We start from the raw sequence: 27,445 nt of genomic DNA on the forward strand, positions 1-27,445 counted from the left end.
AAGGGGTTTTAAGATTCAGCAGAGGACTGCCGAGAGTCAGAGCTCGGTGGGGCTGGAAAGTCTTTGCCAAGCTAAGGGTCCAAAAGAAATGGAAACCTTCTGAAACATCCAGTCCATTCATACATTGATTATAAATAGATGCCTAACCAGACTGCACTGACATATGTATTAAAACCATTTAATTGGGGGCTGGCCCTGTGGCTGAGTTGTTAAGTTCGCGTGCTCTGCTTCAGCAGTCCCAGGTTTCGCCGGTTGGGATCCTGGGCGTGGACATGGCACTGCTCACCAGGCCACGTTGAGGCGGTGTCCCACATAGCACAACCAGAGGCACTCACAACTAGAATGTACAACTATGTACTAGGGGGCTTTGGGGAGAAGAAGAAGAAAAAAAAAAAGAAGATTGGCAACAGATGTTAGCTCAGGTGCCAATCTTTAAAAAAAAAACCCAGTTAATTCTTTTAATACATTTCTAGTGAATTTTCTATTTAGGAAAACTTTGGGTAAACCACAAGTAGGCAAATGTTGATTTATTCCCTTAGGGTTGGAATGAGGGTTGGGTCTGGGTGGGCCTCTCTGGAGGAAGTGAGGGCTGGGTGAGGCGGTAGGCCTGATGGGAGGTGAGGCAGGAGGGGAGGTAGCCCCAGGTCTGTGGGATTCAGCCCCATGTTATGTAGTTTGGCCAACGGAGGGCACAGAAGGCATTAAGAAAGGCAGAGACAGGGTCAGGTAGGTTGCAGTGGGAAGGGTAACTTAGGCATTTTAGGTTGGGTTGCAGAGAAGCTGAGCCTGAGACAGGCTTCTTGGGCAAGCAGTTTCTTGAGGGAGCACCCTCAGGTGAAACATGGAAGGGTTTGAGGGAGACTTGAACGTGACAGGCTAAGATGTGGTCTAGCCTCAGCCTGATCCCATGGGGAGCTCTGGAGCGTGAGGGCCAGCCTTGTGCCTCATTATCAGGCAGCCGTGGCTGTGGGCTGTCCCCAGAGGGAAGGCATTTTCTCCTGGTGAAAAAGCTTAGTGTTTTTCTCCCAGGGCAAGTCTCAGGAGAAGGGAGCAGCTGTGAGCTGTTAGCAGCCCCCAGTCAAGGGGATGTGGGTGAGGCACCAAGCACATCTACTTCCAGAGGGAAGCAAGAGCAGTGGAGTGGGCTCTCAGCATCCTCCGAGAGGTGGGAGACTGCGGCATGCCGTGGCCATAAAGGAAAGGGCAAAGCAGTTCTTGTAATGGAAGAAGCATTAGGCTTTCTAGAGAGAGCCGCTAAGTAAGGGGTGAGAACAACACGACATTACCTGCGGTTCGGCTGAGGGCAAAATCTAAGAGCTGTATCCATCAACCACGAAGGAAAGACGCCCACAGTTCAGAATTACCCAGAGGTAAAGGGAGTGGGATTTGGGTAACATTGAGGTATGTGTCAAGCAAGGCAGAGAAGGGGCTATGCCAACATTCTAAAAATAAATGATTCTCTCCTGTTTCCATCCGAGGTGCTCAAGGTAATTTGCAAACATTTGCAGGCAAGTTTTTTCCGGGCTGAACTGCAGGCAAAGCTCCCACTGACTTCACAGGGAGCTCCCAGGGGACACGCAGCAAGGTGAGGCCTTGGTTCTGGGTAATTAAGACTTATGGCACTCTTGTTAGCGAAGAAATCCCTGCGCGCACCATTGACATGCAGCCGGCTCAGCAGCCCACAGCCCCTCGGCAGCCGTCGGCCGTTAGAAGCCGGCTCGAGCCGTCATTAATTTTGCCATCCCTCACTTTCTGAAATCAGAGGATGACATCACTTTGATTAAGAGGGACAGTCACGTTACAGACAGTAGAGTCAGCCTACGTTGGCTGGTGTCCTCAAAGCCAGTCACTGATGATGGGGTTGGTACCCCATGGGACCACAGGCAGTAGGAGTTCTCCAACATGGAGTCAAATTCTACTGTCGCTTTCTGAGCAGAGGAAATTCTCCCCAGACACCCCACCTGCACTCCTTTCTTACCTTACTCTTCTTTTCTGCTTGCCTTCCTGTCCCCTCCTCTAAGGCACAAAGGTGCTCACTGATGATCAGGCCTGGACAGGAGGAAATGTCTCTAGAACGCTCTTTAGATCCCTCTGGATCATGGTGGAGGAAGGATGGATAAATGAATGAGCAGGTGTGTATTGACCTTCACCATGTGCAAGGTGCTGTGCCACAGCTGGGAAAGGTACAAAGAATTCTGGAACGCTTTCCTGACCCTCAGAGTCTAAAATCTTGCAGAAGAGGCCCATCTCTGCCCAGGGTTAGCAGCACAGCTTTGGAGCCAGATGGCCTGGGTTTGAATCTTGGCTCTGCCACACTGACTCTTGGACCTTATGCAAGTTATGCAACCTCTCTGTGCCTCAGTTTTCTCATCTGGGGCTAACAATAGTATGTACCTCATTCGGTCGTTGTGAGGAATAAACATATTAATGAAAGAGCTTAAAACTTGGTCATTACTCTTATAAATGAGAGCAAAGCAGCAAACATTTATAAAGTATTCACAGCTGAGTGCTGTACATGCTTCATCTCATCTGATCCACAAATGACATGTGAGGTGGGGACCGCCATTATCCCCATTTTACCGACAAGGAAATGGAGGCTCAGAGAAGTTAAGTAAGTAACTTGTATAAAACCACAAAGTTAGGAAGTGGTAGAGGTGGGATTTGTACCCAGAGCTAAGGCACTTAGCCATGATTCTAGAATGTGTCTCCTATAAGAAAATCAATGAGGGCCAAATGCTTTAGGTTCTCAGAGAACTGAGAGCTCTCTGGGAACTGGGGCGATCATGGTAGGTTTCTGCTGAGTCTTCCTTTTTGATGTAGGAGGATCATTTATATATTCAGCCATATTTATTGAGCATGTAATATGATCAGGCACAGAGCTGGAGACCTCGTGAGTGATGCACGGTTTCTACTCAGTTTAAAAGGGAAGACATAAACGATCGAAGGCTGCAGCAGCAGGGAGCGGGTCATGCTGAGTAGGGCCTGGAGGCGGGAGTGGGCGAATCTTTCAGGGATGGGAAGATATGGACGAAGGGAGCAGGGCAGGGGAGCATCCCTAAGGAGGTGAAGGCTATGGCACAGCATGAGCAAAGGCTCAGAGGGATGAAACAGCTCAATGAAACCCTCAGTATTTACATAGTTGAAGCCACGCGTGATAGTGGGTAGGATGGGAAGAAATAATTATACTAACTGACACCCTTTGAATGCACATGATGTCCTCTGCACTCTCTCTTTTATTCTCTCCCTGGAGTGGGCAAACTATGGCCTGTGGGCCAATTCCAGGCCACCACCTGTTTTTGTATGGCCCACAAGCCAAGAATGATTTCTACAGATGAACATTTGTAATTGATTTTGATGATGATTTTGAACCCTAATTAAGCAAAATGTTATCCTTCCCCCGAAAAGAGCACTCCATTGTTACTAGCAGACCCGTGTTACAAAAAAAATTGTCCTCGATTATTATTATATTTTGAAATTTGTCAATAAAATATGTTGTGGAAATTAATTCTCTCTCTAGTTATGTAAGTACCTACATAATAGTCTTAATTTTGTATCTTGACCTACAAAACTTGAAATATTTACAACCTGGCCCTTTATAGGAAAAGCCTGCCAAAGACTGTTCCTTCCAAACGCCCAGGAGGCATCGTTCTTATTTAAGGATAAGGGAACTGATGCACAGAAGGATTAATTGCAGAGCAAGCCGGGATGGAAGTAAGATTTGAACCCAGGCAGTCTTGTCCTAGGGGCCCAAGCTCTGAACTGCACTTCCACCAGTGTTTGTAGAGGCCTGGGGAAGAAGCTCAGGCCTGAACTAGAGCAGGGCAGAGCGAATGGGGGAACAAAACTGCCCGGATGTGGAGACAAGCAAGAAGAAGGAGGCATCCCAGCTGAGTCAGGCTTCCCTGATGTGAGCGGAACTGCGTTGGGGGCCGTGGGCACAATGGGAGCCAGCCTTGTTTCCCAGGAAAGGACCCCTGACCAGGAGCATTGGATTTCTCGCTTGGATGACTGGGCCTATTCGCAGTGCTGCAGGAAATGCCAGAGGAAGAGCAGGGCTGGCGAGCTGAGGGTGGGACGTTCAACTTGGACATGTGGAGCTGGAAATGCCTGGGGGATAAACGTGTGCAGATGTCTAGGAGGAGGGTGGATAACAGAGTCTGGGCTCAGGAGCTAAGAGCAGAGTTGGGAGTCATTAGCCATGGAGGCTGAAGGCTCGGAGAATCAGGATTCATACACTAAGGCAGGAGATTATTCCCTCTGTCAACAGCAGTTGAAGAGTTCCTCTTCTCAGAACGGGGCTGTGGACAGAGCACTTTTCATCTTCGAAACTCTAGGTGGAGGGGAGTGGGAGCCATGCTCCTGGGTTCAGTGGACCTAGGAGAACAAGGAAACAGGGCTATTTTTTAAATGAGTGCCCATGTCATTATATGATGTCTCTTGTCACACACACTCACTCCAAAGGATCATAGAGGATGTATTTTTAAAACTCCGGTGTGTGTATTAATTTACACAGAATTATCTGATTAACTTCGAAGGCTGTTGACTTGAGCATGAAGATTTCCAAGTAAAAGCAGAAAGAAAATGCTCAGTGTAATTGAGAACGCAAGGAGAATTTCCTTCCAGTGAAGTTTCAAAAAGACAAAGGAAGAAGGAGCCTCTGATTACATAATTCCTACCTGGGAAAGTAAAAATCTTTGATTATCTATTTATGGCCTGCCATACTCAGGGCCCAGAGGAAATCAGACAAGCCTGAAAGAAACTAATTTCCACCACTTCTCCTTTTCCTCTCTCTTGGTTTGTGGCCTCATAACCTTGAGGAGCTGGCCTGTGTGTGCTTCTGCATGGCATGAGGTCCACTTCCACAGATCTGCTGAGGAGCAGGCCCTGCTGGCCAGGGAGAGACGGAGGTAAAGGCAAAGAGGTGGTGAAGCCATCACCTAAAGGGAACAGGACTGAGTCAACCTTGCCAGCCGAGGGGATTCTTACAGACCTAATGTTTTCCCAAGAGTTCTTGGGGCAAATAAGGAGAAAAAGATGAGGCTGTCTGAAGTTTTAGAGGAAGTGAGGGGTAATCAAGGTTAGGGGCATGCCCAGTCTTTGGAATTTTTGCCTTGGTTTTCCTTGGGCCCGCTCCTGGCCTATAAGGTGTCTGTGTGCAACTTATAACAGGTGACCCCACTACCCCTGGCCCCTGATGCTGGGCAAGCCTGAGGCTGGGACTGTTGGCGGGGTGAGGGAGAGTAGGCCCCCACTGGCCCTCTTGGGTGAGCCAAGGGCAGAGCACAGCTGCACATCTGGCCCCCCCAGGTCCTGTGTGTCCTACTCATTAATTTATAGAAGAGCAGCATCTGGAAAGCGGGTGCCGTAGAAAACCCGATGATGTGTCAGGGTTCACCTAAACTTAATGCGTGTCCATCTCACACACCGATTTGTCCTTTTCCTTGGACAAACACTGTCTCAGTAGGCCTGGGGACGTCTGTCATTTCATGAACTCTCCTCTCCCTTGGATTTAATTCTATAAGGGATCCTCTAGGAGGCACTTTGAAAAACTGCAGCCACGCTTTGAGCTGCTAGGCTTCCACTGAAAAAATGATTACTTCGATGTTCTAAATGGAACTGGAGATGAAATCAATAAGATCTAGGAAATCCATTAAAAAAAATGCAACATGGTCCCTTATCTAATATAAGAATGAGATTTTCATGAGATGTCTTTGAAAGAGAAAAATGCATGTGCATAAATACACAACATCTGTATAAACTAAAACAATTATCTTTCCTGATTTGAAGGAAGCATATAATGTAGGTGGAGGAGAGATTTGTATGTTTACCTCTGAACCTGATTTGATTTTAATATCATTCTGTCATTTGTGAACAGTTCCCAAGCGCCTTGTCAGGAAGAGTCGCTTATTAAGCCACTGAAAGTATCTTATAAAAATAGCAGACATCTAAACTGTGACTCATTCCACGAAATCCCAGTGGCCCCAGCACGACTGGCTTCTGCACCGACTTAGTTGTGCAAACGTGTGCCAGCATCCTTTCCATGGCAGATTCAGTGCTGACCTCAGAGTGAAGGAAGATTCATAAGACATAGCCTGATCTGAAAGGAGTTCACAACCCAGCAGGGAGGGAGCAAAATACTATACAAGATAAGGTTAAACCATTTGAGATCAGTTAGAAGGGATTGCTCTGAAGTCGTATTTATGGAGTACAGGTCTGTGTAGAGTGCGTTAGGAACAGAGAAGAGGGGAAACTGACCCAACCTGGGGGTGCTGGGGGATTGTCAAGACAGAGACATTTGAACAGTGTCTTGAAGGATACATAAGAGTTTGAAAGTGGCAAGGGGAGTCTTTTCAGCAGAAGAGCAGCACACGCAAAGGTATGGAGCTATGACTTTGCACAGCTAATAAAGGAACAGCAAAGAGCTCTCAATCTCTAGACAGTAAGGTGTATGTGAAACTGACAAAGGATGAAACTGGGGAAAAAAAGCAGGCCAGACTCAGTGTGAAGGTGAGCCCCGAAGGTTTTCAGGCTGAGAAAGGCATGAGCAGATTGGTGTTTTAGATGGCTTCATCTGATGGCCTCTGATTTGCAGAATAGACCTCTCAATGAGATCCACCTTAAGTGTGATCCATGGTGTGGTGGTGTTTTTCTCACTGATTCAGAAAATTAATCCATTTCCTAGAGTTCTTGGCTTAGACTCAGGAAGTGTTTATACCCTAGAACAGAGGTCTGCAAACTATGGCTCATGGGCCATATCTGGCCCACCAGCTGTTTTTGTAAATAAGGTTTTATTGGCACATAGCCACATCATTCCATCCAGTATCGTCTGTGGCTGCTTTCGCATTCTGGCTGATTTCGAAGCTGAGTTGAGTAGTTGCAACAAAGACTGTATGACTACAAGGCCTGAAATATTTACGATTTGGTCCTTTACAGAAAAAGTTTGCTGACCCTTGCCCTTTGGTTCTTTGAAGTCTTTGCCATCTTTCTCATCAGATGGGAAACTTCAGAGACAACCTTGAAGTTTAGCCTCATTACCTTTTGTACTGCTTGCTTCCGCCTTTATCAAGTGGCCCAGTTCAGTTGCTCTCTTCAAGCCAGTAGTGAGAAACACAGGGGAGAACCACGTACGACAGAGGCCATAAGACAGCGAGCACAAGGAGCCAGGCAAGTCTGGTCAAACCACTTCATTTCTTCTCTACTGGAGTCCCTGCATATGAGATCAACAGCCTGCCACCGACACCAAGCATATTGAGGGCAGCAGAGTTCGGAAACCCCTCACCAGGTCCTCTTGGGCAGGGCGGAACTGATTAGGTGGTTCTGGTAATAGACCAACACTGGCCTCCAAAATGTACAGATTAATGGGCTGACATCAATCTTAGGGAGATCTTTAACATGTTCCTGCAAGATTCCGGACTTACTCCTGTCCTCTTCAGCATTTCTATTGGAACACATAAATCAGAAGCCGTGTTATCAATGTGGAGTTTCCCCATATCTGGGGGAAGTGGGACAGCTAATAACTGGCATTGCTTTGTCAGCATCAGTGTTTCAAAAAATTCTTGATGAGGTAGAGCAGTGTCCAAACTCTGCTCTCTTCCAGAGGGACAGTTTCTCCTAAGTGAGGAATGTGAGTCTTAGAAGGTCCACCCCTAACATTCATGGGCCCTGGGGCAAGAGTATAAACGGAGGCCAGCACACCATATGTCCAAATACTTAGAAGTTATAAATCAAGCTAACAAACTGCTAGACAAGACGTATTCTCTCCTCCTACCTTGACAAATATACCTTCTTCACCACCTAGAAGCCCAGATTCAAATTCAGAATTCTCTGACTACTCGGAATCTTAAAGCTGGAACATGGCGGCTTGGAGAGAGCCAGTCCTCGCCTGGCGCTCCCAGCTCTTGACCCACCTTTTTACTTTCTGATCTGCTCTTGGGCTCCTCAGTGACTTCTCTCCAGTTGCTTTCTCTTTGCTGCTTCACCAGTGAGAGCTATCATTTGGTGCCATTCATCCGGTTCTGCCCTCTGGCTTCTATGCTTAAACCCAATTCCTACTTCCACCACTGATTCATTGGTTTCCAGTCTCTTCAGGTAACCCCCGGTTTAGTGCTTACATTTGGTATATCCCCAGGCAATCGTGTCCCTGATGGATTCTCCCCATGGCTAGGAAACAGAACCTGGCCAACTCTCACCCACCTTCCAGCTCCTGTTCCCTCTCCCCAATTCCCACCGGTGCCAATGTCTCCTGACCTTAATTACAAAGAATGAACACATACTTCAGCAAATTTGGGGCAGCCAGGGGTGGTAGGTAGTCCCACCCAGAAGCAATATATTTCTTTGAATGCTAGTGTTTTTATCTTCAAAGGGTCACATGCTTTAAGAAAAGTTTTAATCACTGAGATATGATTTATGTATAACATACATTCAAAAAAGTACACAAAACATAAATATACAGCTTAACGAATTATCACAAGGCATATGACCACCAGGTAAACAAATGCCCAGAAGCCCCCCACCCTCTGTGCCTCACTGTCTTCTCCCCAAGGGAAACCAACCACTATTCTGACTGCTGATGCTATTGTTCAGTTTTGCCTGGTTTTGGAGTTTTTGTAAATGGAATCAAACACTGCTAATTCCTTTGCATCCAGCTTCTTTCACTCAACATATCTGTGAGATTTATCTATGACGTTTTGTGTAGTTCTAGTCCACTCGTTTTCATTGCTGTGTGTCCATCATATGAGTACACCACAATTTATTTATACATTTCATAGTCGATGGGCACTTAGGCTGTCTCCAGTTGTTGATTATTATGTCTAATACTAAATATTCTTGTAAATATCTATTGGTGTACCTGAGCACGAATTTGGGACTGTATCTATCTCAAAGTGTGTTGCTGCATCGTGGGTTTTGCATATTTCAACTTAGTCGATACCTCCAAAGAGTTTTCCAGAGTGGTTGAACCAATCTGTACTCCCACCTTCAGTGTCTGTGGTTTCTTGTGGCTCCACATTTTCATAGGGTTTTTCTTTTATTCTTCTCCATGATATATCCATGTTTGTTTCCATGTTGAAAAATGTTACACATTTTTTTCCAAAAAGGGGAAATGATGCTTCTGAAAGGCCTACAAAGTTTATCGTGAGGCTTCACTTGTCCCATGTTGGAGGAGCTCAGCTGTATATTAACCAAGCTGACCTCTAGAAGGTTCTTTGCTCCGTCATGACCTTTTGGCCTTTTACCAAACAGTTTCATATTCAGGGAACAGCTTCTCTCCTTTGTCTGGCATAGAACCTGCATTATATTGACTGAATATGAAGAGATCCACCACTGACCTTCGATCCGTTTTGCCAAGACAGTATTTATCTGAATAATCTTATTTTGACTACGCGTTCATCTATTTGTTGCTTAGATCAACCTCTGTGTCATTTCGAGGAAACAGACCATGTACTTCTTTAATATACACCTCCATCACCTGCAAGAAGTCTTGGGACCCCATGGGGAGCAATCAGTATTTGCTAACCGACTGACTGCTCAGTGTAGCCTAAAATCCATCTTTATTTTTATATGATAGTTTAAGTGATTTAATGAGTGGCTGTCACTGACAAGGCACTTGGGGACTGTGCATAAAATGACACAATAATATAAAAATAAAGCTTTGCTCAGAGACTAATACACAGAACTGCCTTCCGTGTACACATTACTCTTTCTCCTAGAGGAAACAATTCTTCCTTTGGTCAAGTGCCGTTGTTTTATTGACAGAAATAAGTAAATCCACATTTCCTTCTGCTGCCTTATTTGAATGCTTACGAAATCAGGACTCATATATAATGTTCATTTCAGCAATGAATATGCAGAAAGTGCTGCATCTCTTTATTTAGGGATTTTAAACATTGCAGTCATGTTCATCGTGGTGACTGTAGGCTTTTATATCTAAGTCAGACTCATTTCTCAAAGTCGTATTTAAATATCTCAAACAGTAGTGTTGGCCTCTTGGGTATTACACAACATACAACCAAAGAAGGAAGGTTAACCTCGCCAAAAAAAGTATAAAGAAATGGTGCAGCTGTGGATATTTCATGTTTAGGAAGCAGTGGGATCAGGCAAAAGAAGAACAGAGAATTCTAGGGGAGCCAAGCTCGCAATGAGAATCTGGATGTGGGCTTCATCTTAGAGGAGAGCGTGGGAGTTCTTCTCTAACTTAATGATGCTCTGAGTGAGGTAGACAATTTTTTCTCAGTTGCATGTTTTGTAGGCAAGGTTTCTCTTCTGCTTCTTTCAATAATTTAAATGCCAAATACTGACAATCCAGATGGTGACCTGGACCTAAGCGCACACGTGGTTTCACAGCCATGGCTTTGCTCCTGAGTTTAGGTTTTAGGATAGTTTCATTCATTCATTCATTCATTCATTTGTCCTTTTATTCATTTGTTTAGTTAAGTGCTCAGGCAACAAATACCTACCCAGCACCTACCACATTGCAAGTGTTGTGTTTGGTGCTCAGAGTACAATGACGTGTCCTACTAAGACATTTTTCAAATAATCACACAAATAATAGTAAAATTGCATCTGTGTGAGTGCTCTAAAGGAAGAAAGTGGTACGATGAAAATGTGTATTAGAAGATCAGGGAGGTCTGGGATATGTCCTTGAGGAAGTCATGACTGGGCTGATATCTGTTAAATGAGCAGGTGAATCAACTAGGTGAAATGGGGGGAGGGGAGGAAATGAGAGGCTTGTGCAAAGGGCCTGTGGTAGGAGAGAGTATGACTTACATGTGGATGAGCATGAAGGTCAGTGCAGGAGGAGTGGAGAGAGCAAAGGGTGTGCGCAGGACCTTCTTCACCCTAAAGGAGCTTTGTCCTTATCTTAAGAGCAAAATTGACACATGGGGAAGAACAGGTGGACAGGAAGGGATCCAATGTCACGGTGTGGGTTGTGGGACTCAGAGGCACACCAGGAAGAAGGTTTTAGAACTTGCCTTTACACAGTCCCTAGTCAGCAGCTTGACTCAATTACAGGTATCCCCCAACAGCTGTTAGCTGTCGGGCAGGCTGGTTTCCCAGGTCTGAGTGGATAATAGAGAGGATGCTCAGGGGTGGCAGAGGGACATGCTCCAGTGGTCCGGATCTGCTCTCTCCTCTGTGCACAATGAGCCATTTGGGCAGGAAGCCACGCTTGCTGCTTGCAGATCTGAATGTGTTTAGCTGTAACGGTCTGACAGGGAAGACTGGTTGCAACTTTAATAGAACCCAAGGCACCCACCCAACTGGCATAATCTCTCCCCTGAAAGGTAACGTGTGGCCTTTGTGTGCTGGGGCTTCAGTTTACAACCGAGATTAAATATAGACAAATTCAAAATATAAATGTTCTTGATTCGATTTATAATGCTAATAATAAAACACATCGTAATAGCATTTTCAAACTGCAGGTATTCAACATTTGGAGAGTCAAAAGATCTGAAAAAATATTTTTGGGTCAAGCTATTGTAATGCATAACATACCAAGACAGCAATAAATCTTGGTGGGGCAGAATTCTGGGCGGGGAGGAAGGAAGGGGAAAAGGAACAGTTTCCTGAGTGTCGACTGTGATTGTCACAGTGCGGGGTTTCTCAGCACTACTGACATTTTGGGCCAGATCATTCTTTGTTTGGCAGGCTGTCCTGCACATTGTATGATGTTTCACAGCGTCCCTGGCCTCTGCCCAGTGGATGCCGATAGCACACCACCCCCACTCCCATTTGTGACAACCCAAAACGTCTCCAGACATTACCAAATGTCCCCTGGGGGGGCAAAATCCACCCCTCCACTTTTGAACTGTTCTAATAGAGGATGCATAACTAATAAACCTGGTGTGCAGAGTTTGATGAAATAAAAACAAAAACTGCCAATAATTTGAAGATTAATGTTACATAAATTTTTAAAAAATTTTTCTATAGAATGTGATTAGAGGCTTTTCCAACCAAGATCACTTTTCCATCTCAAACCATTTGGACACAAAGCATGTGTATGAAAATCACCATACTCTAGCTTCCCTCGAAACTCTCAGTAAAAGGCAGATCCTTTTCTGTTCGTTGAGGGACATTGAGTTTATGGTCTGCAAGTCAACTTTGAATTTAAAGTCTGAAATGCAAAACTGGCTTTCCCATTTCTTCCTCTGCAGAGAAGCAAACAAGGAACCGATTCTTTGCTTTCTGTGCTCTTGAGACTTTAAATATTTCTCCCCATCTCAGTTTTGGTGGGAGATGGGAGGGTATTACAAGCTATAATGCAATCATTTGGATGCTTAACTGCAGACGAGAAGAATTGGGAATGCTTTGTAAAATTTCCCAAAAGAGTGAAATGCTCTGTCAGGGGTCCAATGCCCCCATCCTCTGCTTGGACAAACATCTCTGTCCAGCTGGGGCTGCCACAACGGACCAGACGGAGGATGTTTTGGCTTCGGCTTCTTTACCATGCTGTACGTGAGTGACCTTGAAAATTGGCCAATTCTCCTTGCATCTCCACTGTCCTTTTTCTGGAAATCAAAATAAAAGCAGTGGCTGAATCCCTCACTGGATGGTTGTGAGGTTTAATGAGATCACAGTTGGGAGATCTGGTGTTAGCATCTGAGGAATGTTAGTTCTCACCTTGAAGCTGCTGGGCTTTCTCGGTATTTTGCCAATTTTTTTTGTTAAATTGGGTAGGTAGGCAGATGTTTCTTTTATATAATTGGAGAGGCAGGATTTAGAAATATCACAGAAGTACCTGTTAACCACCCTGAATTTAAATCTGGTGAGTTGAGATTAGGTATAGACAAGTTTAAACTTACGTATATATAAAATATGTAAATTATATAAACTTATTGTATATACAAAATAAATTTAAACTCATCTCTAATATATATAGTTGTTTGCTCTATATGTGTAACACATAAAGTAGATTCAAACTATACATATATAATAGATATAGGAAAATATATATAGGGTGAATAATAATAGCATGCTACCTAAAATATTAATAATACTCTGGCTTACATGATTTGAAAAAGCTCTTGGTATTTTAGATTAAAAGGTATAAGCTATGTCTACTAAAAACGTGAATGGAGTTAGAAAAACCTAGTTGGTCCGAGTATCAGAAAGCCCAGGACAGAAGTCACCCCAGGCAGCATGCATGTTTCTCTCAGGGAGGAGAATTTACCTACAGTCCCTGAAGTAATATGGAGAGAGGGCTTGTTTTGTTTTGTGGTCTGTGCTGCCGGAAGTAGGAGGATTAGTCAGAAAAAATGTTGGTCTGTTTATATTAAGGCTGAAGACTGATCCCTGGCTAATACTGAAATTAACCAGCTAAACTTGGGCTGGTCCAAGGGGGAAAGTAAGTAATGAAATAAGAACGACATCTTTGAAACTGGAGCATGATTTTGGGACAGTCCAGTGGCAGCAGCGTGGCACGTTTGTCTTGTGGAAGAGGGTGGGAGAAGACCTGGGAGGTTTTTCAGTCCTGACACTCAGAAGTGTGTGCCCTGAACAGGAAGATCTTCAACCCTGTCCAAAATGATCCTAATCACCCCACATTTGTAAAGCTTGCAAAGCACGGCCCCAGCCACCATTTCACTTAATCCTCAGAACAATCCTGAGTGGCAGTCAGCATTTTCAATGGATAAAGCTGGCTCAGAAGGGTCAAGGGACTTGCTCAAACACCCTTGATTGGGAATTGGTGGAGAACCAATTCTATCCTACTTCCCTTAAAAAAAGAAAAAAGAAAAAAGAAAAATAGGAAGACAATTTTCCTTAAAAAAAAAAAGGTAAAATAAAATGAAAATTGAAAGCAGTTGGGATTCTAGGTGGAGTTGGGAATCAGTAGAGTGGTTTTGTCGGCTTTTAAAAAAATGTTTCTCTCCCTTCAACTCACCACCTCTCCCTTTTTTATTTTAATTTCTGGCTATGGGTCTTGGGGTAAGGTCATCTTTCATTTTAAAAAGGTAAGAAAAACCTGTCCGCTTGTTAATCACCATCTCTCTGCCACACTGAAAATTCCAGTAGGTTAGTTGGCCAAATATCGACATTAGCTGCCGGGCGATGTGTCACCAGGCAATATGTACATGAACAGATGCACACTGTGGTTTTAATTACCATGATCTCTCCAAGGACCCGTCCATCCTCCTCCGTGTGTACATTCCAATTTACTAGTTTGAAGATGCGCTGAACGGAAGTCTGTTCCTGTAATTGACCAAGAGGTCTTAGCCCACCAAGGCACAAACCTTCTGATGAGAATGTGGCTGCTCTACTCTGCAGCTCCACCCACTGAACCTAAGCAGCTGCCACTTTCACTTCTTCTTCTTCTCTTTTTTTATTTTCTAAGTTTTTGTTTGTTTTTGCCCTTCACAGATTTAACAGATACATTTATACTTTCTGGGTATTTAACCACTTGTGTTAAAGGTATTTTTTTCGTGGTGTCCTGTCAAGACAGTGAGGATACAATTTTAGGAAGTCAAAATATGTTTAAACACAACTTAGTAAATGTAATTACTCATCATTTGGCATTTGACCTTTGCAATTTCATTTTATTTAATGCCATAATTGGTGTTCTTGATTTGGAACGATTCCTAACTTTTATTTTTGTCTTGAAGGCAATATATATTTTTTAAACGTACCTCATTTGGCTTTCTTATAATAACATTCTTCCTCAAAACATCCTTGATTTCTATAGGGGGACAGCCTGGTGGTGTAGTGGTTAAGTTCGGCAGGCTCTGCTTTGGCTGCCCAGGTTCGTGGGTTTGAATCCTGACTTATGCCACTCATCAGCCACGCTGTGGTGGCGACACACATACAAAACAGAGGGAGACTGGCCACAGATGTTAGCTCAGGGTGAATCTTCGTCAGCAAAAATATATATATATATATATATATACTTTATTTCTATAGAAATTCATACCTATTTACGTGTCTGCCTGGCTATCTATCATCACATATCTTATAATCAAAAACTGCTTCCTCTGCAAAATGCTAGGACAGATGACCATATTATTAGTCCCCAGAAGAGGTCTTCTACTATCTAGCCTCTGGGGAGTATCACATGGCATTGCTCCTTCAAAGTGAGACATCTAGTTGTCACTCACCAACCCACCCGGCCTTTTATGGAGTACATTTGCTGCCTCTCCACTTCACTCAGATTTGCAAGAGTTAATTATTTAATATGTTTGCAAAGCACATTGAGTTCCCTAGAGGAGGTGTGCCACATAAATATACAAAAATGAATAATTAATTAAAGTTTAAGCAGATCACTCGGTGAGTGCTTCCTTAACTGCCCCATTTTTCTAATGAGGTGGTTTGAAGTTACAATCTAGTTTTGGTTTCTCACCCTTCCTCCTTTCTGGTGCCTTCTTCTTCTTCCTCTTCTTCCTTTCTTTCTAATTCTTTTTCCCTTCTGTCAATTCTATCACCGCCTACCATATTGTAGGCACCTGGTCAATTACAATGATTTAGTGCCAGATCTATAGGTAAAAGCCTTCATTAACTTCAACAGGCATCATAAACTCTTCAGAACTCTAGGGTGAGATTAATAATTAGATAATGGTTCTAATGCGCTGTGAAAATGGGAAGCCGGGCTCATGAAATGCTGAGCACCACGTGGTGATCAGCAATGGAGAAAATCCTTGTCTACTGAGCCTTCTTCCCTGATCTGTTTCAAGTAAAACAAGAGATCCCTGATACTCTCAAATTAATATAGGTCAAACCCAAGCCCTCCGACAGCCTGACTCCTCTCACGGGCTAGAACAAACAAGGAGATTGCAATTGAAGAGCACGGCTTGGAGGTTCGTCGGATTCTCTTCGAGGGAACAGAGGACTAACTTAGGTAGAGTCTGAAGGAGCGACATCATTGCTTATTGAATGTTGACGTCCAAATCCTAGTTATTCCCTTACCAGAGATTAGAGGCATTAGGGAATGGTTCACGTCCATCCTGCTAAACCTGACCCACTTTATTTACACTGTAATCTTACTTCAGAGCGTGAAAGGTAAAAGGAGCTGCTCTTATCAATTAATAGCCAAAGAAAAATTTAGAGTTCACGTTCAACGTAACAGCTATTTATTCCAAAGCACTACAGAAATGAAGAGGCACTCCAGGTTATACTGGGGGAGAGAGCCAGGGGGATGGGGAAAGCGCTGAAGAGAATTTTTTTCTTTCCCTCTTAAGAGTTTGAATTACTGTGCAATCTTGGATTTTCTAGTGACCTGTGTTAAAGCCCTGGGGCTAAAGCAGACCTATAATGGATCTATTTCTGAATTGTTCAGCAGGATTGGAGTTTAAAACAGCAGGTGTGGTACACGCATATAATGAGGCCAGGGCTTCCTTCTGAATCCAGGAGGGCACTGGTCACAGCCCTGCACGGCCTCTCAAAGTACAGAGGAGAGCAAGGTCTTCCTCAGCCCACTTCCAGAATTCTCCAAGGTAGCCAGACCCGTCCTAAGCAGACACAGAGGTTGCTTTAGGGATATGAGATAAAGGGTCAGCAAAAGACTCTGCCCTCACCGCCAAAGCTCCCTGCTCTGCTTTGCCTACCCCTCACCCCAGCCCCACAATTGAATATCAGAAATTCACTTATCTGGGTTAAGGCATTGTTCCACATTCAAATACCTCTGGGAAGTATAACACATTCTCTTTACCAGTCATTAATAATTCAGTGTTTATTCGACAAACATTGGTTGTTTGTTGAATTTACTCATGACATGAATTAATCAGAGTCCCAGAGTGAGAAGATGTGTTGGAGTTCAACACTGCCTTTCTACTGGTAGCATGACCACTCTGAACCTCAGCTGGCACACCTGGAAAACCAGGGGGATGGATCAGGAGGTCCTCTAAGTCACTTCCAGTCCCAGCAACGTCTACTTCTAAGACAGCTGTGGGAATGAGCACAAGCCAGGCAGTGGTGATGGGTGGGGGGTGTTTGGGGTGAACCTGAGACACAGCCAAACGAGCACGGAGATTCCTCAGAAAGTCCGGGGTCTTTGATTTGCTTTGTATCAATCTGCAGCCTTGGGTCTGGGTTCCAGAGGTCAGGATGGATCCTGGAACACAGTTGGTACCCAATAACATTGCATTAAAAAGTATAGGAAAAATGATAACACTTATATATTAATTTTCTAGGGCTGCTGGAACAGACTGCCCCAAACTGAGTGGCTTGAAACAACAGAAATTTATTGTCTCACAGTTCTGGAAAATAGAAGTCTAAAATCAAGGCCCTGGCAAAGCCATGCTCCCTCTGAAGCCTCGGGACAAGGACCATGCTGCCTTCTTTGCCTCTTCCAGTTTCTGGTAGCCCCAGGCAGTCCATGGCTCAGGGCAGCAAGACTCCAAGCTCTGCCTCCCTCTTCACATGGCTGTCTTCCCTCTGTGTCTTTACGCTGTCATCCCTATGGGCATGTCTATGTCAAAACTTCCATCTTCTTGTAAGGACAGCGGTCATAGTGGATTAGGGCCCATCCTATGATCTCATCTTCGCGTGATTACATCTGCCGAGACCCCATTTCCAAATAAGGGCAGCGCCACAGGGGTTAGACACAGGAGTGAGGATTCCAACATGTCCTTTCAGAGGACACCATCCAACCCGTAACAACGACTTCCACAGGATTGTTAAGACAGTGAACTGAAACACAGATATGAAAAGTCTTGATGATTGGAAAGTCTTGATGCAAATATAGAATAAAGAACTCAGCTGGGGTTTGAGTCCGGCCCTTTCTCCCAACCTTTAGGCTAGAGTTTCAGCATAAGGACTCTGAAGCCCAATTTAGGGGTGTGAAGACAAATGAGGGGGAAGAGTATAGAAAATTAGGTCAAGGGCACAAAAGACAATGTTCACTACCTTACGGGTTACCTGGGCCTAGTTCAGGTCCCGAGTGAGTGAAGTGACCTCAAAGACTCCATGCGCTAACCCAGACTTCCCAGAATGGGACCAGCAGGCAAGCGACACCCGTTCACCAAGGCCACGGTGGAGAGAATGGAAATCACTGCTTCACACTCGTATTCTTTTATTACCGTAGACTTGGAAGGTCAGAGTGAAGAAAAGCTTTAATAAGCACCAGTAAAGCGTTACACATGGCGCTGTTCGGAAGACAGATATGGTTCCTGACCTGCGGGGCCCGGGTTCTAAAACACACAGGGACAGCCATGTCTAGATTTCATGTGAGTTTTTCTTTTCCCTTTTGGGGGGTTAGCACCGGGGAAGTATTGCATTCTAGCTGATTAGGAACCACAAGTCTAAATTTCAATTCTGGGCTGAATAGTAATTTTTCCTGAAGGTTTGAATAAATCATCCAATCTGCTTCAGTTTCAACTATTTTCAGCATTTCTATTTTAATCATTAATTTTGGCTGCTTAGGACCCCGGAGTCACCAAGCCGGCATGTGACTTAATTTGGGATGGGAATGAGGCAGGAGGTGGAAGATGCACTGAGAACTGAACAGGAGAAAATGGGCTTGAGCTCCAGTCTGAAAGATTTGGGCCGAATGCAGGGATATTTTCTTGTTAGTGACGATAGCAATTTTTGGGGTTTGCTCTCACAAGGCAGATTATAGAATCGGCACAACTGTAATTTTGGTAAAGATAGGAGAGATTCTCATGTAAGGAAGATAGTTTAATTTTCATTCTGATTTGACTGCAAGGTGATGAGCCGGATCAACTTTCTATTCAGGTAAATCATAACACCTTAAGACAATAAGAAGTGCATATAATCCATCCTGCTCCCTTTTCACTTTGAATGCCAGGAAGCTCAAAGCTAACTATACTGTTGAGTTAAAATTAATATTAGCCTCCGATACTGTTTCAGTTATCTATTGCTGTGAACAAATTACCCCCAGACTTAGTGGCTCACAACAACAATTTATTTATACCTTTCACAGTTCAGTAAGTTGACCGGACTCAGCTGGGCAGTCCTTGCTTGAGGACTCTCACACAGTTTCTGACGGATGGTGGCTGAGGTAGGAGTCACCTAAGGCTCAGCTGCCATAAACGTTCAAGATGGTTTCTCAGTCACATGTCTGGCAGCTGGGCTGAGACAGCCAGAACATCTAGAGGCTGGCTGAGCTTCTCTCTCTCCCTCCACACGGCTAGCGTGGGCTTTCTCACAGCATGCTGGGCAGTCGCAGCTCACACCTGGCGGCTGGCTTCCCCCAGGTGGAAAACGGGGGAATATACCCCGCCAGGTTATAATGGGAGATGTGGTCCATGGCTGGGGTCATGCTGCCACAGGTATTTATAAACTTTCTCTATTTTTCTCGGTCTTATAAGGCATGTATCTTTCTTTGTGAGCCTTTTTTGGAGGTAGGCAAGTAGGAAAAATACAGTCAAGTGCTGCATAACGACGTTTCAGTTAACGACGGCCCGCATATGTAAGGGTGGTCCCATAAGATCAGTACCATCTCGCCTAGGTGTGAAGTAGGCTATATCATCTAGGTTTGTGCAAGTACACTCTGTGATGTTTGCACAACGACAAAATCATTAAGTGACGCATGACTGTGCACACAGTGGTTTCCTCTTGTCTAAGGCTTGACAGTTTACCATGCACCGTCACCTATGCTACCTTCCCTGACCTCCAGAACACCATGTAAAGGGGCAGATCTGCAACTGTAGCCCATTTTTACAGATGTGGAGACTGAGGTTCAAAAAGGATTGGTAACCTGCCCAAGGTAACACAGCTAGGAAGTGGTGGGCCGGGCCCTGGACAGGTGTGTCTGATACAACAATCCATGTTCTCAGGCAGCTGCTGAAGCCCTGACAGAGACCCAAGTCGAAAACCCAGGAGGGGCTCCCCGACATGCCACACAACACCTGCTTGCCTCTCCATCACCCCCAATCACAGCGGAAGTTTAGTGCCATGGTCTGAGCACGAGTCCTTGAGCAAAATGGCCTGAATCCGAACGGGCTCTGCCACTTCCTGGCCATGTTCCTGGTTTCTTTCAAATGACTCAGTTTCTTCATCTGTAAAATGAGACTGCTGCTGATGTCATGAGGAATACACAAATTATTTATTAAGAGGACCCTGGTCTAGCTTCCCCTTCTCTAGGCCTTATTTGATTTATAAGGACCTTACCAAGCATCCATACAAGTACAGCTGATCTGGACATTTCATTTTACTCGATATTACTGGAAGGACTAAAAGCCCTAAGTCGATGTTAATGCCTGCCTGAGGATCACAATTTCGGCTGCAGGATGCAGTTATAAAATACTGTCAGGACTTGGAGACACAAATCGCTTTCCGCAAGCTCTCACGTGCACTCACATTCTCTCTTCAATTATTTACACTGACATTCTCGCCCTCGGTCCCCGGTTGCTCTCTCCTCTCACTCTCTGTCCCAAGTGGACCTGCACATTCACACTCAACTTCTTTCCACTCCAGTCCTTCACGTATATGTTCTCAACACGCGCACCCAAAGATAGCCTTCCACTTACACATACATGTCCTTGACCTTCTGTGTCCCAGGGCACCTTCCTTCCTCAGAGCCTCAGTATACAGATATTTCTGTGCTCACGGAGCCTGAGATGCACCCCCTCCCATTCCAGGTCCCCCAAAGATGGCAGGAGAAGTTTTTGCAGCCATGCCCAGTGAGGAGGTTCTGGACACCTGGCTGCACCTGCCCACGGGTGTTCAGCTCACAAAGCTCTTCATCAGTGATCCGAGGGGGCCACTGAGTGGATTCCCCTGCTGCCCACTGGACACGGCACAAACAGCCTGCATGGGATCCAGAGAGCTTATGATAGCTGCTGCCTAAGGGGGCAAGTGCTCCTGACCTGGGAGGAGGCTGGGCTAAGGGAAGCTGCCAGCTTTTTCCCAGCTCAGGGTGGGGTGAGAATCGAGCTGAATATGCACCTATTCAGAAGGGCAAAGAGCCAAAAATAACTAGGAGCAATAGCGTTTCATCTGACAGGCCCAGAAATAGAGCTCATTTCGGAGCATGCCAGGGCTACAGACGAGGGATTCCGAGACCTCAGCATTCCCGGAGAAACACATGGAAAAACTCCCAGGTTACACAAGCATTTCCATCCCCTCTTCACTACAGCTTCTCAAAGCAAGAGCTCCGTGGCCCACAGGAACAGAGTCTGCAGAGTCAGAGACTTGAGGGGGTCTGGGGACCAGGACTCAAGGACGCTATCTGGTGGAATGCCCCAAGGAAGGAAGAAATAGGAAGTTAACTGGTCAATAAGGAGAATGCAAAACAGAACAGAGTCAGGACATGGATTTAGAGAAGGTAATGCTTAGGCATCGTGAGAAAAATGGAGGTACTGAACATTAACGATGGCGTGCGTGCAGGATTTAGATAAAGCCTGAAGGTCATCCTTGGCAGAGAAAAAGGCCAAGGTTTTCCAGTTGGGATGGGGAGTGTGCTGCCTGCCAGCCGTCTTCTCTTCTATTTTTGTTTTCTTCTATTTTGATGTAAAAGGCAAATGTCACAGTTCATTTGTCTTTATTCTGAATATCTGAAATTGCAGAAGGAAAGGAGAGGGTGGGAGAGGGGAGAAACCTGATAGTCATGGGAAAGCTGTGTTCTAACAGGAAGAAGATAGAGGAGATAACAATGAATAAAAAAGGGAAAGGAGGAAGGAAGATAAGAAGGGAGAAAGACAAGAAGGGAGGGTAGAAGAAAAAACAGAAAAGGAAGATGATGGAGTCAATTTTATTTAGCGACTACGTTTAAGAATTTTCTATACAAGGCAGGGGGGAGTACACAGAGCTGATTAAGAAACCACCCCTCCAAAACAAAAAGTGACAAGTGTTGGAGAGGTTGTGGAGAAAAAGGAACGCTCATACACTGTTGGTGGGAATGCAAACTGGTGCAGCCACTATGGAAAACAGTATGGAGATTTCTCGAAAAATTAAAAATAGAAATACCTTTTGACCCACCCATCCCACTACTGGGTATCTATCCAAAGAACTTGAAATCAGCAATTCCAAAAGTCCCATGCACCCCTATGTTCATCGCAGCATTATTTACAATAGCCAAGATGTGGAAGTAACCTAAATGTCCATCAACTGAGGATTGGATAAAGAAGATATGGTGTGTGTGTGTGTGTGTGTATGTATATATATATATATATATATATATATATATAGTGGAATACTACTCAGCCATAAAAAAGATAAAATCGTCCCATTCACAATAACATGGATGGACCTTGAAGGTATTATGTTGAGTGAAATAAACCAGATAGAGAAAGACGAACTCTGGACCTTGAAGGTATTATGTTGAGTGAAATAAACCAGATAGAGAAAGACGAACTCTGTATGATTCCACTCATAAGTGGAAGTTAAACATAGAGACAAAGAGAATTTATTGGTGGTTATCAGGGGAAAGGGGGGGTGGGGGCAGGGCACAAAGGGTGAAGTGGCGCACCTACAACATGACTAACAATAATGTACACCTGAAATTTCACAAGGTTGTAAACTATCATAATCTTAATAAAAAGTTAAAGAAAGAAAGAAAGAAAGAAAGAAACCACCCCTGCTCTCAAAGATCTTACAGTCTACCCAAAGAGAAGGACAGGCTGACAAACCTGCTACCGTATAAAGCAGGATTAGCTGGTTGCTACGTGGGGTTCCAGGCAATGCTCAGTGAGAACAGAGAGAAAGGACCCATCGAGTTTTGACCTGAGGCCATGAGGGAAGGTCCCTAGAGCAGGTGGCATTTGCCTGGGCCCCAGCGGTTTATGTAGGAGCGGAGTGGTTAGAAGGAGCATGCCTCACTTCCTCCCACAGAGTGCCACCACCCCACCTCTTGATATGCAGGTGTCATTTGTCTCTGTAGGCACAGGTCTCTTTTCCCTAGACAGCCTTGATCCCTGGAAATGTGGCTTCCAAGTGCCCCAGCATGGACAGTGCCAGTCTGAGGGTAAGTTTCTACTGGTCCACAGCCAAATGAGACACAGACAAATTGGGAGTTTTTCACAAGCAAATTACATTCAGTTTAAAGGACTGTCTTTTATTATAATGTTAAACCCCTCCTTAATTTTTGCTGGTAAAAATGCCCTATCTTTTTAACAAAATAATGGTGAATAAAAGTAGATTTCAGGTTATTTTGTTTGTTTTAAATATGTATATTTTTGTTTTTCGGAGGAAGACTCACCCTGAGCTAACATCTGTTGCCAATCTTCCTCTTTTTATGTGTGAGCCGCCACATCACGGCCACCAACAAACAAGCGGTGTAGGTCCACGCCCAGGAACCGAACCTGGGCTGCCAAAGCAGAGCAAGATGAACTTAACCACTAGGCCACCAGGCTGGTCCTGTTTTGAATATTTTTACTTGGCAAGTTAATAGTTGGCCAACTGCATTTGTCCCTGAGATTATAGTGATCGTTTCAGTCTGAGGACTCCTGGCCTAAGATGTCATCTGTGCCCATCGAGGCAAACGGGTTCAGTGAGGTTCACCTCTTTCTCCAGCCTCCTTGGCTCCAGGCCTCTGGATGCTCCTCCCCCTGGAGGCTCAATAGGGATGAATGAGTCCACCATTCTCCCTCGGCCCCTGATGCTTTTGTCCTTTTCCGTGTTGAGGTGTGGAGTTGTTCTCCTCTCACCATCTCCTTTGAGGGGAATGTGATAAACCGACTCACACTAAGGCAGTAAGGAGTGATACTCGATTAATACACTCTCCCCAGGGGCCTTCACATTTTAGTGGAGTATTAAAACTTAATTCAAGCCAATGAATTGTAATGGTGGAATTTTAAGCTCTTCCACAGGGCAATGGGAAAGAACGATATTTTTAAATAAAGGGGCTTCTGCTGAAATCAGACCACACCTTTCAAATTACTGACACAAACAATGAGAGATGAGGCCGGGCAATAACTGATTCTGTCTTCTTGATCAAAATGTCACACTCCACTATGAATAGACGTCCTGACCTTCTCTTTCTCTGCCCCTCTCCAATACAGAATGAATCAGCCAGCTCTGCCACCCCCTGCCCTGGGCTGCGGAGCAACCTGAACGTCCCTTTTACGGAACCAAAGTGTGTTTGGTGTTTTTTGCAAGCCTGCTGCTCCTTGCGGAACGGATGGTCCTGCCCACTTCTGGATTCCTCGGGCTTTTGGTGGTGCCTGATGGACACTAGGAATGCAATAGAAGACAAATAAGTGGGAGATTGGATATACCAGGTTAAAATAGCCCAGTCCCCTATGGGGTTCCTCCACATTGACTACAGTTAGGTAAATTCAAACCCTTAAACTCACAAGGCTTTGAAAACTGTGATTGCGTGAATCCTGATTACAAACCACCTGAGGGAATCATTTGGCTCCCTAAGACCAGCTGAGTCTGTGTGCAATAAAGGAGGAGAGAAACTCTGGAGAAAGGCCCAGGGAGACGGGGGAAACCAAAGAAATATTAGGAAGCCCCATTCTCCAGAAGTGGCCAACAATTTTCCTCCCACATACATTAAAAAGTATAGTCTATACTTCGACCAGACAGAAAAAATATGGACATGATCTGGGACAAAGTCATCAAATCTTTGATCCCCTTGGGCACTCGATAGAATAAATGGTTTTCCACATCACACAGGAGAATTTTAAGTGCTTTGGGTCTGTGGAAGTGGGGCATAGTGGTGGTGACATCTGTCAAACAAAGAAACCCTCAAATGCTTTAATGTGGTGGCTGCTGGATGAGAGAGGCGCAGAAGTGACCGTCTCCTGTAAGCCAATGGTTCTGGAAATGGGGTCTCTGCAGCAGCAGCAGCATCACCTGGGAGCTTGTTAGAAAGGTGGCTTCTTGGTCCCACCCAGGACTGACTGAATCTGAAATTCCAGGAGGGTTGTCCAGCTATGTGCGTTTTAACAAGCCCTCCCCACGATTCCAATGCAGGCTGAAGTCTGAGAACCACTGACATAAAGCATTACCTTGCAGTGAGTGACTCGGGGCCAAGAGCCTGACCCAGGGCCACAGCCATCGAGTGACCTAAAAAAAGTAAGGGATGACTCAGCTGAGGAGCTGAGCGTGGCCAGGCCGCCTGTCCTGAGAGCCTGAGGGCATACGCAGCCACAGGGGATTGCAAAGCTGGTCTAACCCAACCCTAGGTATCCCATCTTACCACCAGCCTCTCCCGATGCCTGTCGTGACTTGACCTACTGTGATGGCACCTCCACGGGGAAAGGGCTGTGTCCTCTCAGATTCCCAATCTATTATTAGTTCCAATCCGCACAAATCCACCGGTGCCAAAGGGAAGCTTTTGCGAACTTTCGAAGATGGGTTAACGGTTTCAGAGCAGCAGCCCAGGGCCCAAGGAGTTGTCTGAGCCAATAGACACAGCCATTCGCTTCCCAGAGCGCTAGGGCGGGCCGTGAGCGGTCCCGCCATCTCGCCGCGCCCCTCGGCCTGGCGGCAGAACCCGGGACGGCGAGCAGCCAGTCCCAACCTGCTTGCTCAGAGCCCAGGATGTGCCTGGATATTTTTTTAAAAAGCTTTTTGAGCACTTCAAGAGCCTTAGTCCTTTCATTTGGGGCTTGAATACAATTGCATTGGCCTAATTAATTCATTTTCTTTTTTTTGGTCCAAAGTGGAAACAGGGGCACAAAGATGCAAATCAAATACAAGCCCGCTTTGGGCGCCGATACTCTGGACAATTAAAACAAAGAGCGTGGCGGCGGCGGCACCGCACAAAACCCTCGGGAAACATCCAGAACGTGCTGCGAACCAGCCAGCAGGGTGGGGCACAACCCGGGCTAAAAATGTGCCAGCAGGGAGGCGGCCCCACCCCTGCAGGTGGACAGGTGGAGGTTGGCAGGGGTCAAAATCCATCCTCCAGGACTGGAAGCTGGGCCGCTGAGTGGCGCGACTCCAGGGGGCACAGTCACCCTGCACCCAGCGGGAATGGCGCCCTCGCGCAAAAAGCCACCTAACAAAAACCCATTGCACCGGCGCGAACTGGGCTGCGCGACCCGCAGAAGGAGTGGGTGGGAGAGGGAGAATGCGGGGGGCGGAACAGACTGAGAAGGGAGGGGAGGGAGGGAGAAAAAGGACAGGGAGAAAAGGGAGAAAGTGAAAAAAGAGGGGCTTAGGAAGAGACGGCTGAGTGGGAGAAGAGGAGAGAGGGAAAAAGGGAAACGGAGGTGGGGGGGATCGCCGAGAGGAAGAGCGCGGAAGGGGGGCCGGGGGAGGGAAGGAAAGAAAAAGAAAGGGAGGTCGGGCAAGGAGCGAACCGGGCGGGGGGGCGGCAGCTGGGGGGCGGGACCCGGGTCGGTAGCCACCTGCGTGGGCGCCGGCTGCCCCCAGGGGTGGAAGCTGGGGGCAGGCGGGAGCGGCCGGGAGGCAGGCTGGGCAGGGAGGCAGAGGGGAGGGAGGGAGGGGACGGGGACTGGGAAGCGGGGAGGAGCCGGCGCTTGGCTGGGGCTGCGGGGGCGGCGACGGCTGGAGCGGCAGTGGCGGCGGCGGCGGGTCCGGCGGCGGCGGCAGGTGGCCCCGCGCGCGGCGGCCGGCCCGGCCGGGGGCGGGCGGGAAGGTGGCGCCTCGGGCGGAGGCCGGTCCCTGCACCAGGTGACCTGTTCCGGCCCGTATCCGGGCGGCCTCGCCATGCAGCGGCGCGGCGCGGGGCTCGGGTGGCCGCGGCAGCAGCAGCAACAACCCCCGCCGCCCGCGGTCGGCCCCCGGGCCGCAGCCATGGCCCCCCCGAGTGGCGGCGTCCCCCCGGGCCTCGGCGGCCGCCCAGCCTGCGCGCTGTTCCTACTCTGCTACCTGGTGAGCGCCGGACCCTACTCGGGTCCTCCCCTCCGCGCGGAGCCCGGGGGACGCGGGTGGGGGCGACGGGGGACCTCGCCACGCGGGGCGGGTACGGCGCTGCTAGTTTCCTCGCCGCTGCGCCCTGGGCGCGCCCGGCGCCTGGGATGGGTACCCGGGGCGCCGAGAGGGGTGCGTGGACCGGACTTGCCGCGCTGTGCTCTCGCTGGTGTCCATTCCTCTCCCTCCCAGACTCGCTCCAGACCCGGGTCGGGTTCCCCTCGAGACTCCGTCCTGTCCCCTACTCCATCTGGGTGCCTCGCTACCCGCGTTCCCTCCCCACCCGGCCGCGCACGGTTCTCCAGCACCCCCCACCCCTCTCCATTGCCCGTCCTGGGCTTCCCTCACAATCTTCTCGCGGCTCCTTTCCTTCTTGTGCCCAACTTCGCCTCTTTCTTTCCACGAATGCCACCCGCCTCGACCCTCCTTTTAGTTCCCACCCGGCCCTCATGGCCCCGACCGTTTTCTGCCAACGCACCGGGCGATGAACCTTGCATTTCCAGTGCTCTTCAACTCCTCCGTGGTCACTCCCGCCAAGTTGCTGCGGTTGCCAGAAAGAAATCTAGTTCTTTGTAACACACTTACCGCCAGAGTAGTGACTTTAGCTGCGTCTTGAAGATTGTCATTTCAGATAATAACATTTGGCTTATACATGTCAGTTTACAATTTGCACACTTCTTGGCTACTGTTTTAGTCGTCAACTAAATGGCAGTAACGTATTTTTCAAAACCAA

General features: G+C 46.6%; 1 protein-coding gene and 3 long non-coding RNA genes across 4 annotated transcripts in view; 3 read left to right on the forward strand and 1 right to left on the reverse strand.

The window, feature by feature from the left end:
• Window positions 1-12,170: 12,170 nt before the first annotated feature.
• On the forward strand, window positions 12,171-17,250 carry LOC139044886 (uncharacterized). Its single transcript, XR_011502293.1, has 3 exons — window positions 12,171-12,449; window positions 15,698-15,823; window positions 17,115-17,250. It is a non-coding gene; the product is annotated as an uncharacterized lncRNA (long non-coding RNA).
• On the reverse strand, window positions 16,689-27,436 carry LOC139044887 (uncharacterized). The gene is made up of 3 exons (XR_011502294.1): window positions 27,298-27,436; window positions 16,926-17,035; window positions 16,689-16,792 (listed from the first exon to the last, which is right to left on the reverse strand). It is a non-coding gene; the product is annotated as an uncharacterized lncRNA (long non-coding RNA).
• LOC123284739 (uncharacterized) lies at window positions 22,712-23,997 on the forward strand. The gene is made up of 2 exons (XR_006526034.2): window positions 22,712-22,849; window positions 23,886-23,997. It is a non-coding gene; the product is annotated as an uncharacterized lncRNA (long non-coding RNA).
• SEL1L3 (SEL1L family member 3) overlaps window positions 26,344-27,445 on the forward strand; it is a 97,327-nt gene continuing 96,225 nt past the window's right edge. The window contains exon 1 of the mRNA XM_070506110.1: window positions 26,344-26,673. Within this exon, the coding sequence (XP_070362211.1) occupies window positions 26,509-26,673 (165 nt within the window). The 5' untranslated portion in view covers window positions 26,344-26,508. The remainder of the gene's footprint in view (window positions 26,674-27,445) is intronic.

The sequence above is a fragment of the Equus asinus genome, chromosome 3 (assembly GCF_041296235.1).
Source record: "Equus asinus isolate D_3611 breed Donkey chromosome 3, EquAss-T2T_v2, whole genome shotgun sequence".
Classification (NCBI taxonomy): Eukaryota; Metazoa; Chordata; class Mammalia; order Perissodactyla; family Equidae; genus Equus; species Equus asinus.